Source organism: Acomys minous, assembly GCF_964271855.1.
Source record: "Acomys minous genome assembly, chromosome: 13".
Taxonomy (NCBI): domain Eukaryota; kingdom Metazoa; phylum Chordata; class Mammalia; order Rodentia; family Muridae; genus Acomys; species Acomys minous.
Genome location: NC_140495.1, coordinates 102,878,630 through 102,893,504, shown reverse-complemented (window position 1 = coordinate 102,893,504; position 14,875 = coordinate 102,878,630). Strand labels below are relative to the sequence as shown.

General features: G+C 47.9%; 1 protein-coding gene across 9 annotated transcripts in view; it reads left to right on the top strand.

Moving 5' to 3' along the window:
• The window catches only part of PCNT (pericentrin), a 99,808-nt gene that overhangs the window by 79,690 nt on the left and 5,243 nt on the right, over positions 1 to 14,875 (top strand). For 8 of the 9 annotated variants that reach the window (XM_084752425.1, XM_084752421.1, XM_084752424.1 and 5 more), the window contains 5 exons: positions 2,786 to 3,030; positions 4,096 to 4,198; positions 5,223 to 5,381; positions 13,669 to 13,788; positions 14,463 to 14,695. In XM_084752425.1, the coding sequence (XP_084608551.1) occupies positions 2,786 to 3,030; positions 4,096 to 4,198; positions 5,223 to 5,381; positions 13,669 to 13,788; positions 14,463 to 14,695 (860 nt within the window). The remainder of the gene's footprint in view (positions 1 to 2,785; positions 3,031 to 4,095; positions 4,199 to 5,222; positions 5,382 to 13,668; positions 13,789 to 14,462; positions 14,696 to 14,875) is intronic. The other variant, XM_084752422.1, reaches the window with a different exon arrangement.

Here is a 14,875-nt window from a genome sequence, read left to right as displayed (position 1 = left end):
TTTATCTTATATGTATGGTTGTTTTGCCTACATGTATGTCTGTGCACAGGTATATGCAGTCCCCATGGTGGTCAGAAGAGGTTATGAGACCCTGGGACTGAAGTTATAGACAGTTGTAAGCCGTCATGTAGGGGCTGGGAATTGAACCTGGGTCCTTTGGAGGAACAACCAGTGCTCTTAACCACTGTGCCTTCTTTCCAGCACTGATGTGTCTTTGTTATTATTATTCAGGGAGGGGGAACGTGTGTGGAGGTGTTTTGATAGGGGGCGTGTGTGTGGAGGTATGCTGGTGATGGGTGTGTGTGGAGGTGTGTTGGTGACGGGCGTGTGTGTGTGTGGAGGTGTGTTGGTGACGGGCGTGTGTGTGTGTGGAGGTGTGTTGGTGACGGGCGTGTGTGTGGAGGTGTGTTGGTGATGGGCGTGTGTGTGGAGGTGTGTTGGTGATGGGCATATACGTGGAAGTTTATTGGTTGTCCTTCCTTTACAAGGCTTCTGGCCCTCAAACTCAAGTCATCAGACTAGTGTGGCAAGTGCTTTGCCCACTGAGCCATTTCACCAGCCCTAATCTTTTATTCCTCATTCTTATGACTGCCCTGGCTGAAACTGGCAGCCCAGTGTAGGTAGTCTGGGAGCACCAGCATCCTTGCCTTTCTCGCCTCCATCTTCAGGGAAGAGCCAGCTTCCCTCTGTTGTGTGATGTTAGTTGTAACACTTGTAGGAAGTTGTGATCACTCCCGTGGAACTCCGTGTTTATTTTTGTAGATGCACTTGGACAGAGGCAATTCTCTTTAGTCCTCGATTAGTCAGTGTTTTAAAATCTGTTTTAAATTACACAACAGTACTAGGTTTAGGGAGTGGACGAGAGCATACATAGCTCAGTGGGGAGTGTTTTATGGCTTGTGCTAGTTGTTGGTGTGCTTTCAGGCTTTCTTCACATCTGCAGCGTTTGTCTTTACTTGGTGACAGAATATTAGTGATGGGTTTACACCAGATGATCCAGCCTTTTATTCCCGGCGTGAGTTCCACCTGGTCATGGTGAACAGTCCTGTTCATTGGCTGAATTCAGTTTGTGATTGCCTTGTTGAGAATGTTTGCATCTGTGTTGGGAAAGGCTACTGACTTGTGGTTTTCTTGCATCTTTGGTTTTAGAACAGAGTAACAGTTCCCATGTGGGCTGGGTTGGGCTGCGAAGTGTTCTCCCTTTTACTTTACTTAATTTCCCCTGAACAGCGTCTCTCTGTGTGGCCCTGGCTGTCCTGGACCTTACTGTTAGGACGAGGCTGGTCTCTGCCCCCGAAATGCCTGTTATTCCAGCACGTAGGAGGCTGAGGTAGGCAGATCAGATGTTCAAAACCAGCCTCGGAGATAGAGCAGGACCCCTGTTTTGTTTGTTTTTTGTGGGGGGTTCTTTTTGAGACAACTTCTCACTATGTAGCCTTGGCTGGCCTGGAACTCCCTGTGAAGCCTAGGCTGCCGTGAACTCAGAGATCCTAGCGAGGCCCTTTTGTTTTGTTTGTTTGTTTTGGCACAGGAGTGTAGAGCCCACAGCTTGTCTTAAGGAAGGAACCTCTGTTTCTAAAAACAAAGCTGCAGGTTTCTAACTGTTCAGAAGACTAAATCACACTAACAACATAAAGGCTGTCATGCATCTGTCAGAACAGGTTGGGAAACCGTCATCACTCCGGTCGGACTCCGTGTTTGTTGCCAAGTCTCTTACCTTTCCTTGTGCCCAGCTCCCAGAGTCCCTGAGCTGTCCTTCTCTATGAACTAGTCTCTTTGAGACACTTTGTGTAAGTGGAACCTCACAGTGTGGGCTAAGGTCTGACTCTGGGACTCTTCTCTCTGGCAAAGCAAGCTCATCTCCGTGTTTCTGTCTTGGGCTCTTGTAATTCCACTCACACCTTTTCCATGGAGGGTCCTCTGGTACCACTGAGAACCCATCGTGGCTTTTCTGAGGCCTTTTGGCCTTCGCTGAGGCACCTCAGTTCCTCCTCACCTTACCTAGTGACTTGAGGCCACCTCCTTGTCAGGGACAATCCAGATCCCCTGGTTGCTTTTTGCCCTGTACCCAGTCTGAGGGCCAGCACCTCCACAATACTGTGGCACTGCACAGATGAGCTCACTCCCTCTTTATAAGGTTAGGCTGCTGATCAGTCAGGTCAAGCCAAGAGGCCACGCCAGGGTTACCCAGTGGTGTGCATGATTTGCTGTATGCACGTTGTTGTCACTGTATGGTGACTTGTGTGTTGGGATGTGTGTAGACGTTAAATGAAGTCCAGCCTGTGTCAGCCTCGCAGGGTCCTCTACCGGTTACCCCAAGGGCTTGCCTTGGACTTGGCTGAAACCTGAGATGAGACTCCAGTGTACACTCAGCTGTGGGTGTTTGCCTGACCCGAGTTGTCGGTGCTGCGTGGGATCCTAGTCTGGATCTGGGTAGAGAACGTAGACGCTTTCTTCAGAGGAGTTGTGGTTGGTCTTTGAGGGGTTTCCCTGTGAGGTGCTGCCTTACAGTGCCGGCCTTTGGCCAGATAACTGTTTAGGACTTGCTTTGTTTGTCTTGAGATGAGATCTTACTATGTTGCTCTGGTTGGCCGTAGTTAGACCTACTACGTACATCCAGGCTAGCCATCAACTCATGATCCCCTCCTTCTACCTCCCAAGTGCTGGTTAGAGGCATGCCCCACTATGCCCACCGGCAGAGAGTTTGTGTGTGTGTGTGTGTGTGTGTGTGTGTGTGTGTGTGTGTGTGTGTGTGACTGTAATGGTCCTTTTTCCATTGTGACAGCGAGAATTAGAATTACAGCACCAGCGTGACGAGCATAAAATCGAGCAGCTTCAGCAAATGGTGAGAGAGCGGAGATGGAAAGAGGGGGTGCCCGGAGGGAGCGGCCCTGGCCGGGGCTCCCCACGCCTGGCTTCTCTGGAGCTAGAACATTTCCAGGAACAGCAGCAGGAGCTGGAGAAGAAACGGCAGCAGCTCCTGTATGCAGCCGGGCTCCTCACGAGCTTCACCAACCACACCGTGGGCAGGTATGCACACATTCATGATAGTCAGTGGCCACCAGCACCTCACCCCCACCCAACTGGCAGGGCACGTCCCTGTAATTCCCACCCCAGGGAGGCAGGAGGACCACTGCTCATTCACGACTGACGGAGTCTACATAATGAGGTCCAAGCCAACAAGCTCTGTATAGAATGACTGCTTAAGGGGGACAACATTGAGTGTTGGGCATCTTTGATTTCAGGACCATGTTTGTCTCCCATACAATTTCTCACTCCATGAGTTTAGTTGAATGAATGGGCGTGGTCTTCTAAAGGATGCTGATAAGACCATATTTTTTACATTCTAATGTTTTTTTAAAAAATCTTATTATTCATAGTTTCAAGTTGTGCTGAGATTGGTTTTTTAAATGCACCTCGATGTGCAGAGTCCAGGCCGGGATGACCCCTCGCTTGTCCTCTTGGTTGTTTCTGCCCCCTAAGATGGGCGGTCATCTGGGACAGCTCCCTGTCTTCACTGACCAGCATGACCTCCAGGCACTTGTTTAGGAAACTTAAACATTTTCTATCCCTATATTTATTTATTTTGTGCGTGTGTGTCTGTGCAGGTGAGTGCATAGGGGTCAAAGGACAGACTGTAGCAGTCTCTCGTCTCCTTCCACAAAGTGGAAGGTCAAACTCAGATGGCCAGGCTTAGCAGCAAGTAAAGCCATCTCACTACCCAAGAAAACACTTTCATTATTATCAATCTGGCAGGAAGTGGTAGGATGTGGGGAAGTGGGCACTCGGACACCACTGCCAGCTCAGGTTTGACGATTTCTGAATTTCCTAGGTGTGTGTTTGTCCCCCACTGCTCTGGTCAGAAATGCTCCCGTTGCCAACTGTCACAGACAGATTCTGAGTGAGGTGACTTCACCAACTCGGCAGGTCACCAGCAGAGAAGACGACAGCGCAGATGTCAGCTGGCCCGCTAGCTTTCTCAAGGGAAATGCTGCACAAATGCATTGTCTTTGTGCCGTTAACAGACACTTCTTGACTAGCTTAGGATGGCAGTCATTCTGGGTATCCATTTGAAACGCCTGCTTATGTTCTTAGGACAATTAAAGATTGGACGTCATCAAATGAGAAGGCGGTGTCCTCCCTCATGCGCACTCTGGAGGAACTGAAGTCTGAACTGAGCACGCCTACCTCCTCTCAGGTACAGCCGGCCTCTCCGGTGCTGCACGCCTGCTCTATCCAGACAGTGGGCTGGAACTAAGCCAATAGCACGCGCTGTCTTCTGGGGCATCGGTAGAGGATGTCATGGCTTCTTTGTAGCTTCTTTCTTAGCCAGCCATTCCTTCCTCCACTGTTGGGTGGGCAACCGAGCGACACTATGTACTGTACCCTACATCTTAGCACCTAACTCTGACATCTTGGGCTCTCAACTGTACCATTTGTGCATACTGTGTGACTATCTACACTCCGTGCCCATAGTGCACGGCCACCTGAGTACTAGAGACTGTGTGGAAGGCAGTGGGTTCGTCTGCAGGGGACAGATGCCTGGGCAGTGAAACACCTGCTCACAGCCCAGCCTGCTCTGGTCTGCTCCTGCATAGTGCTGAAATGAAGTTGCAGATCTCCTTGGGAAGTTCAGAGCTCCCTGAGGGTTGCTCACAGGTCCCGGATGTCCTAGATGTTAACATTGTTGCTGACCAATGTCCTGTGGTAGTTATGGATTGTAGCATGGTATCCGGTAACAGAGAAGACGGACCACTTACTGGTATCCACCCCTCTCTCCACTCAGCAAGTGTGATAGGACCCGTCCCTCTCACCTGTGTCCAAGTTATAAAATTCCTCCGTATAGGACTTAAAGGTTCCAATTGTCAGTGCACAGGCATGTTATAAGTAAGTGTGACCCCTCAGGATGAACAGCAGTATTCCTTATTTAATTCACCACCTCAGAATGGGACTCTAGAAGTACTCAAATCAGGATTACACTATAACAGACCTTTATCACTTTATGTACCAGAATATTTACAGTCTAGTTTTGTGTGGCCCATTGTATAAAAGACAGAAAAAGAAATGTGATTTGGCGATATTGTTTCCTCTCCCATATTGCTTTGCCAGCCCCACAGGCCAGCTATCAAACTCCAAACCTTCCTAGCATTGTAGTCCCTAAAGCAATGAGTAATAAATAATAAAACACAAAATTCATATAAATTCGTTTACTCCTTTTCAAGAAGAAAACTGCAGAACTGCAAATCCAGCTCATGAATGAATTGCGGAGAGTCAACGACGCTCTGAGCACAGAGGCCCAGGAGAAAGCCGAGCTGCGCAGGACCGTCTCCCGGCTGGAGAAGACCCTGAAGCACCACACGCAGAAGGGCTGCGCTCTCAGCGTGCGTACCCCTGCCCCTTCCTGGCATAGCACCTGCCCACTGGCCCTGGACCACAGCCCTGGGTGGCTTCAAGCCCCCTCAACAACTGCAGCTGACCTTGAACTTCTGACCCTTCTCTCAATATTCCAAGTGCAGGGCGTACAGTAATGTGCCCTCGTGCCAGTGTTCAGTGTTTTGGGGGGTGTGTGTGTGTGCGCACACGCCTCACTCAGGCTGGGGCCAGAAGTGTCTTCCTCACTTGCTCTCCATCTTATCTTTTGAAGCAAAGTCCCTCATCAAGCCTGGAGCCCATGGTTCAGGTAGACAGCCTGGCCAGCATGGCCCGGACACCCTCCGGCCTCTCCCTCCCCGGCGCTGGGATTGCAGATGTGCACCGCTGTGCTGGTTTCCACTATTGCAGATGTGCACCGCTGTGCTGGTTTCCACTATTGCAGATGTGCACCGCTGTGCTGGTTTCCACTATTGCAGATGTGCACCGCTGTGCTGGTTTCCACTATTGCAGATGTGCACCGCTGTGCTGGTTTCCACTATTGCAGATGTGCACCGCTGTGCTGGTTTCCACTCAGGTCCTCCTGTTTGTAGCCAGCCCTTTACCCACCTGAGTCTAGTCAACTACCCAGCACTTTGGTGTTTTGATATCGTAGCATCAAAGTTTCTACTTCAGGCACACACATGCAGTGTCCCATGTAGTCCTGGCTACTACATAGCATCTGTATATGTTCCGAAAAAGAAACTTACATTGAGACTGCCATAACTGATCGGTTTCTGGTTTCATTTGACTCTATGCTAATGATGCGGTTACTGTTGGATTTTGGAGTGTTTGTTTTGTTTTGTTTTTTTCTGTTTAAGGCTTTCTAGCTGGTGATTTACGTCTTTATAATGAAAACTTTAAAAAAATTATATGTAGTAAAGTTTTCAGTTTTGCTATGATACCATACAAGTTTTCACCCATGCATGGAATTTGTGTTATCTTTGTGACAGCCACAATAGCAAAATGCAGGCCAAGGCCAGCCCTCAAAGGAACAAGGCCACCTGGTCCACTCCGGTGCCAGCAGGCCCTGACCTCGAGCCTTCTTAAGCATGTCAGGGACACCAGAGTGTGTCACTTTGCGATTGGGTCTCTCTCACGGCTCTCCCATGGGTCTGATCTGCATCCTGACTCTTTACGTACCAAGAACTGGTTTTGTTTGCCGCCGAGCATTTGTGTAACGGGTGGTCTCCCAATGCGCACATGAACCGTTCTCAGCTCTGATTCCTCTCAGCTCTGATTCCTACAGGTACTGAGGCTGTTCTTGCATAGCATTATGTAGACAGCTTTCATTTCTCTGTTAAAATAATACCCAGGGGTGAACTTGCCATTCCTCAGCGGCACTGTGTTGCTCACCTTCCAAGGAAGTGGAGGCTTTAGTGGTCTGAATTTTATGATCTAGGTTTCCTGTCTGGGCTAACACATATGACATGGTATCTCACTGTAGTTTCAGTGTCCCTGTTCTTGACCACTTAGTGTACTCTGTGGCTCTTCTGTCATCTGTGTATCTTTTCGGTGATGTGACTCTTAGGCTTTTGCCTATTTTTTGAGTTGGACTTCGTTTTCTTGCTTGAGTGTTGAGCTTTATAGTTTAGGTATGACTGATGCAATAATTTTGAGTGGGGCAGGACCGTTCTCAGGCTGGAAACTCAATTAACTTATCCAAAATGATACCCGAGTAGTGGCTGCCCTGTGTGTTGTCCAACACCAGTGAAGATTTAGGACACAGTTGCCAGAGTAAACAAAGTGGCAGAAAGCTTTAAGAGAAAAAGAGGAAGAAACGTGAGAAATTAAGGAAATTGAAAGAAACTCTTGGGAGTGAGAGGGGTTCCCTAGAGAGAAAAGACCTCTAACCTTTTCGTCTATAAGTTCGTCTATAAGAGTAATAGCTGAAACTGGACAAGAAATCTGCTGAGCCAACAGCAGGCCCCCATGCTCCGTGCATGTCTCCTAGGCCTGACCAGGGAGGTGACTGTGTTCTCTTCATGTGCTCCTTACCTACTTAGGGGTCCTTAAACACTGGATGCAATTATTTGGTAAAGTAATCTCACAGTTTCTCAAAAGATCTCTCAACAATTCCACTTTCAGGTATTTACCCAAGAGAAAAAAACTAGTACACAGAAGTTTGTTATATACATTAAAACGTATACATGAAACTTTACAATAATAATCTTATCCAAAGGTAGAAAGAGTTCAAGTGTCCATCAGCTGATGAACAGATATAGAGGTATCAGAGCTAAGGATGTAGCTCAGTGACAGTCTGCCTAGCTCATACAGGGTCCTATATGCAGGAGTTTTTCTGGAGAGACATGAACAAATTACTCAGTCCTAGGTAGGGTACCAGTTTTTGACAGGCCAGAGAAACAGTTCCATCCCAGTTCGTCTTGGTGAGCCAGTGTGTTTGTTGGGGCCAGTTACGGGGGCATGGTTGCAGACAGCCCTACTGGCAGGCTAAGCTCCTCTCCTCAGCCACTGTTGACTGATTTTATAACGTTGGGAAGGGGCCTTGTGAATCTTGCAACTTTCTGAACTTTCTGAGCCTTCTAGGTTGTTTGAGCGTTTCTCTATTTCTGGGAAAGAAAACTTGACTTTGGAAGAAATGGCTATACAAGATAATCTACCTTCTCTTCTTGCTCTTGTTTTTTTCTGCCCCCTCTTCTCCCAGAGTTCCTTCTGCATTGGAGGGAGTAATATAGCTGTGTGTGTGTGTGTGTGTGTTTCATTTATTATGTTGTTTGGACCACTATGCTACATCAAAAACCACTTATTCTTGGGAGCTTACAGTAGCTACCCGCTGGTGGGGCGGGGGGGAGAAATTCCTTCATGATGGAGGCTGGCAGCAACAATCTGTGGGCATAAACATAAATGTTGGAGGGAGGTTGACAGGCACATCTTATCTGTTTAATAAAATAATAGCTGTGACCTCCTTCTCACTGGTGCTTTTGACCTCCCCAGCCATTGACTTTTGCCCTGACTTAGAGTACCAGATATAAGTGCCTTCTACAGGCCTTAAATCCAATTGGAAAGCAGTTGGTTGTGCATATAACACTCAGGTCACTATTGTACTAGCAAGCACATCTTGCTTGGCTTGTTGGTACCATGCAAGAGCTATAACTGGGCAGGACTATTAGCATATATGGTGTCTTCATAAATAGGGTGTTAACCATCTGGTTCTAGCATGCAACAAGTGTAATGGCAACAGCCTATGTGTGTTTTGGCTTCCTAGGCCAACAGCTCATGGGGAAATAGCCCACCACTAGCAGTGGGATTTCCTTTCAACAACTTCCTGGCTAATGAGAGTTCCTTGTCCAACTTCCATAGAAAATCTGTTCAAAGTCACTAATGGCTATTTTTCTGTCTTTCTAAATATTTTCCCAAATCTGCACAGCAGTAAAAGTTAGCATTAGATAACATACTTCACAAGAGGCAAGATCTCTGAAAGCCCGTGGCTGCCCATGCTAACTAAATGTCAGCTGGTCCTGGAGGGCAAGGGGTTGCTAAATGACGTCAGCATTAGCATAGTCTGATAAAGCCTGAAAGGTCCCATCACTTGACCAGTGATTTCATCAAAAAAGCAGTGTTTGGCAGAGTAGTGTCGTGGGCAGGCGCTCCCTTATTTGGCTCTGTCATTCTTCAGTGTGAATGTCTTGTGTGTCTCTCGTTACACTTCCTAGGATTTCCGGTGCGTTGCCAAGTAGGAATGGCCTTGGTCTGGCCAGCCTTGGTCCCTAGTAAGTCTTTCTCCATTAAAAAGGATGTTTGCTTTGGCTAGCTCCTCGAATGCCCTTTATTGGTTTTAAGAATGATCCTTTTTGTTTGTGTCTTTCCTTTAAAAAAATATTTCCCTTTTTGTATTTTTCGGTTTCACAACAGCAAGTTTCCACATGGCCTCTTAATATTCTTCTCTTTGTCCGGTTGTTTCTCCTGGACTTCCCCAGCACAACCATCCCTGACCTGTCTTCCCTACATCCTCCTTCCTCCCAGCCTAACCCTTCCTACCCACAACACCCCCTGCACGTCCTCTTTACCTGCACTCCAGCCACTGCCCACTGTGTTCTTCCTGATCTCCTGGCTGCCGCGGGTACTCTCCGTTTAACAAATAGCACTGAAGAGTTGGAGCTAGAATCCGCCCGTGAGAGAACACCCTGCACCTGTCCTCAGGCCTGGGTTACCTCAGTTCCATCCAGTTCCCTGCAAACCTCACAACTTCACTTATCTTTAAAGCTGAATAAAATGCCATTGTGTATCTGTACCACGTTCTTTATCTGCTCATAGGTCGTTGGCCACTTGGCCATTTGCCAGCTGTTGTGACTAGAGCAGCAGTGAACATGGTGTGTTCACTCCTACCTATATACTACCTATCTGTAATGTATGGATTCTTTGCTTATGTGCCCAGGTGTATGTAAACCTCCACACCGATGTTCAAAGTAGCTGCACTAGTGTCTGGGGCTCCCGTTCTCCTGCGTCCACTCCAGTGTTTGCTGGTGTTGGTGTTCTTTGTGATAGTCACTCTGACTGGGGTGAGATGAGCCTTAAAGTCGTTTCAACCTGCATTTCCCTGCGGGCTAAGGACGTTGAACACTCAAGAAGTGTTTCCCAAGCCATTTCTATGTCTTCTTTTGCGAATTCTTTGTTTAGTTCTTAGCCAGTGTTTTGTTTTCTTGCTGTTTAGTTTTTTTTTTTGGGTCCTTTGTTCTGACTCTAAGCTTCTTGGATCTGTCGCAGGCAGAAATTCTTCTTTCATTCTGTGGGCTGCCTCTTCACTTAATTGGCACTTTGCTTTGTAATGCAGAAACTTTAATTTCGTGAGATCCTCTTTATCAGTTGTTTTCTTTTATTTTCCTGTGTTGCAGGGTGCTGGTCCGAAAAGCATCACCCATACCTATGTGTTGAAATATGCACCTCCTTTTTCCTCTTGCAGTAGGTGTAGAGTATCGTGTCTTTTGCAGGGGTCTGGTGCATTTGGAGTTGAGCTTTGGGCAAAGTGAGAGATAGTGACTTAGTTTTGTTCTTCTGCATATTGATATTATTTCAGATTACCCAATACCATTTGTTGAAGATGCTGTCTTTTCTCCATTGTATGCTTTTGGTATCCTTGTTTAAAAAAAAAAATTCAAGTAGCTGTCATAGCTGTAATTGAATGGGCTTGTATCTGGGTTCTCGGCTCCATTCCATCAGATTGTCTGGCTCATCCCTGTGCGGCTGTTTACTGAAGTAATACGGCTTCCCAGTGAGAAATCTGGGAAGAAGTAAAAGCTCTTTATTAGCCCTTGTCCTGCTGGGGCTAAGGTTCAAAATGGCGCTGGCCTAGAATGCAAGATTTTACATACATTTTAGGCTTATGCAGTCCACAAATATAAACAGGCCGTCCTTAAATCTCTTTCCAGCTCAGGACCAGATTACACTTTGAAAAAAACTGTAAACAGATAGGAGACTGGCTGCTTAGCGGATAGGAGGTTACACAGAAGAGATGCTACACATGGCCAGAAGCATTTCAAGTCCACCAGTGTTGTTCCCTTTTCATATAGTTGCCCACATAGCAGAATTATGTTTTTCCTCCTAAGAGCACAAAGGACTTAGTGGTGCTGCCCTCTAGAGCCGTGACTTCTGTTACCGGAATAGGGCTAATAGCTGGTTGTATGTCAGGGCCGCTTCCTTTGTCGGAGGACTGGCCGGTGAATCCTGGTGAACAAACATTTACCTCCTGGCATCCTAAATTTCTCTTATCTCCGACAGGGCCTGGTCAGCACCCTGCTTACTTGTCTCTGGGGTATTTTGGAGGCAGCACTCCTGCAGCTAAATTGTTCTCTGTATGACTTCACGTTTCCTAAGGAAATCTATTAGTCAGGCCTTTGTACTGTGCATCGTCCAGCGTCTTCTACACCACCATGTTGTTTCCATCACTGGTGATACTTCCTGCTGTGTGCTTCTTGCTCAAGATGGAGCTCGCTCTCTCCTGTATCTGCGAAGAGCGACACTGAGATTGTGGTTCAAGTTACATTGACTTTGTAGATCGCTGTTGGTAGGGTGGCCAGTTTCACAAGAGAAAGAAAAAAATGAAATAATGGGAGGAGGTCATGAATACTCCTCAAGTATGGAGAGGATTTTTGTTGCAGATATAAGGGAGAGAGCAGGCAGAGGGAAGAGTCCGGACACAGTCGGCAGACTAAACCAAACCGTGAATGGAGAGGGAGGAGGAGCAAGAGAGGAGCCCGTGATCGAGAGAGCAGTGTAGCCAAAACAGCCGGCGAGTTCCATGTGGATCAGGCGGAGAAGAGGAGATGGATGTGGGTGGGCCTGAAAGGGAGAGATTTAGGGTAGGGGGCAGGGTGAGGAGTGCTGGGAGGAGCCACACGTACTGAGTGAGATTTGGCCCAGGTTTGAGATGTAACAAAGAAAGTAATTCTTTTGTTTGTTTTTGTTTTTTTTCAAGACAGGGTTTCTCTGTGTAGCCTTGGCTGTCCTGGACTCACTTTGTATACCAGGCTGGCCGTGAACTCACAGCAATCCTCCTGCCTCAGCCTCCTGAGTTCTGGGATTAAAGGAGTGCGCCATCACGCCCAGCTAAGATATTAATTCTTAAAATCCACAAACATGGAAGGTCTTGCCATGTTCTGATGTGTTAGGTCTCAAGTCCACTATGGTCAGAGAAAGATTTTGATTACTTTTATCCCCTTTAAGCGGACCCAGTGTTCTCTCTCTTTTTGTGAGTGTTTGTAGCCAGCTTGGGGGAGAGGCGTGCTCTACCCTGTCCATCCAGTACGCATGCAGATAGTGCTGCCAAATTTGTCCACAGCCGAACTGGATTGATTCCCGCTTCATCCTGCCAGTCACAGAGTCGTGGGTGATTCTCTGTCTCCTCTCCATTGTGTCTGGGGTCCTTTGCTCTCAGGTCTTGCTGGTAGATGGAGGTAAAGGAAAGTCTGTACTCATGGCATTGTGCCTGATCGCCCAGACCCCACTGTTGCTGGAGGGAGGAACCAGGAAGTGCCAGGGCGCTGATGGCAGCCTCGGTCCAGAGCCCTCTCCTGCTCCACTCTGTGTATCTTGAGGCTCCTGGTTTAGAGTGTCCTGTGAAATTGCTGTGCCTCCTGAAAGTTACAGCTACTCGACAGTGATGAAACCCGCTGAGCTTTTGTGGGTGCTGGCCACAGTTAGTGGCGGCACCTGGTCATGAAGGCTGGCTACAGTGGCAAGGAGATGCTCCGTCTATTCGTTCTTTATGTTCAAGGTGACTCGCTTTGCCAGAGCAGTTCTTTCCAGCAGTGACTGACATTTCCCACAGATTAAGTTGTCTTTCCCTTTTCCTAATGGGGCCCACCTTGGCCCCTGACTGTCCTCTTGGCAAGCCATGTGCTGATGGCCATGATTTTGATTCCTGTCCCCAGCTGTTGGGCCAGGTCTGAGACATGGAGCCACCAAACATTCCTGGTTTGTTCTTATTAAAATGTTTTTTTTTTGTGCAGTGATAGTTCAGTAAATGAAAGATAGCTACCCTAGAAGTGTTAACCTTATAAGATGACTTGAGCAGAGCTGAAAGGATGCCCAATGTGACAAGAGACAGCACATGGCATGTGACCACTGGCTGGTAATGCCTTCACTGGATCCTGGCCCTTGGGAGACAATTTCCCAGTTCCTATCCTTGTCTGTGGCAGGCTACCACCACGGTAGTCCTTGGCCAGCTGTGGGAGAACTGAGGTGTGTGAGTATGACCTTTCCTTTCATATTGCCACAGTAGCTGTGTCGTCTCCTGCATTACTGTCTAGCTCAGGATGTTCTTGTCCACTTAGGAGATGACTCAGTTAGCAAAGTGCTTGCTATGCAAGCGTGAAACCCTGCGCTCCATCACCAGCCAGATAGGAGCCACGTGAGGTGGCACACACCTGCAATCCCAGCACTCAGGAGGCAGAGGCCAGCCAGGTCAACACATCAAATTCCAGGCTATCAAGAGCTGCACAGTGAGACCGGGTCTCAAAACCAACCGACAGACAGGCAGATCATAGTGGCATATGCACTTGTAATCCCTGTGCTGAGGAAACAGAGACTAGTGGCTATCCTGGGCCAACTAGCCTAGCCTGATTGGTAAACCCCAGACCCCAGTGAGAGACCCTCCCCCTTTAAAAATCCCGAGGAACACCACCTAAGGTTTCTCTCTAACCTGAACCTGCCGGTACGAGCCTGTACCCTTCCCCCATGGAAAAGAAAAGCTCTGAGAGTTGCCAGCTATGGGTTTTGTTTTGTTTTGTTTTGTTTTTACAGAGGCAAAGCAAGTCTCTACGGAAGCCAGACGGGCCAGTTTTGCAGAGTTGTCTACAACACTCAGACCCAGAGTGGCCCACGCAGACTATGAGTGGGGAAGCAAATATCTGCAATATCAAAGTAAGCCACGCAGGCTAGGGGTTCAGAGCGGCCGCCATGTCTTAAGCCAGGGCTAGTTCAAGGTTCTTGTTTGCTTGGTGTCTGTTGACACATAGATCAAACATACTTCTTTCCGGGAGAAGACCCCGCTGCCCTAGCCGTCAGATGAGAAAGGAAGTCGGCATAAAGCTGGGTTTAGTTGTACACAGATAGCATGTTTGCTCTCACCGTGGAGTAAATGTGTCATGCTCAAGGCTTCAGGAGGCGGCTTCCATAGGCTAAGCCAGTCTTTGCTAGGGTTTGCTCCTGAGGGAAAAGTGCTTTTCAGGTTTGGATCCCGCTCTGTAGTTCCACACTGTTCTCCCTACCGCTCTGATCATCCATGGAACCAATGAGGATATCCTGGCCCCTGAGAGGCAGTTTAGACGGTACTTGGGTGGAAACCCACTGGTCTTCGTGGGGCTCATTTGAGAGTGTTGTGGAGAAGTTTTTCCTCTGTAGACTTTTGTCTGATGGACAGGTGGCTTTTTAAGAGGGGGGTGGGGGTGCTAACAGATGTGCATGGATGACCGATGACTGGAAAGTACAATCCAGTTTAGTTTTTTAAAATTTTGTCATGAGCAGCTGTACCTGTTCTGAGCAGAGGGGATGGGGAGTGGGCCTGCTTCCTGAATCTCTCTCTGTCTTCCTTGCAGATGGAGAAGCTGTACCTGCACTATCTCAGGGCGGAGAGCTTTAGAAAAGCTCTGATTTATCAGAAGAAGTACCTCTTACTGCTCATTGGCGGCTTCCAGGATTCTGAACAGGAAACGCTCTCCATGATCGCTCACCTGGGGGTGTTCCCTTCCAAAGCAGACAAGAACATCACTACACCACGTCCTATTACCAAGTTCCGCACTGCCGTTCGGGTAGTCATCGCAGTATTGAGGTAAACGCCCCACCTCTAAGCCAGTTGGCACTGCACCTGTGTTGCCTAGGCGGTGGCTTTAGTCCTTAAAACTACAGTTTTCTCTTTCAATACCACTGGTACTCGTGACCTTAAAGAAAATATGACAGTTGTCTTTTAGAAGTCATGCTGTAACCAGGCGTGATGGCACATGCCTGTAAT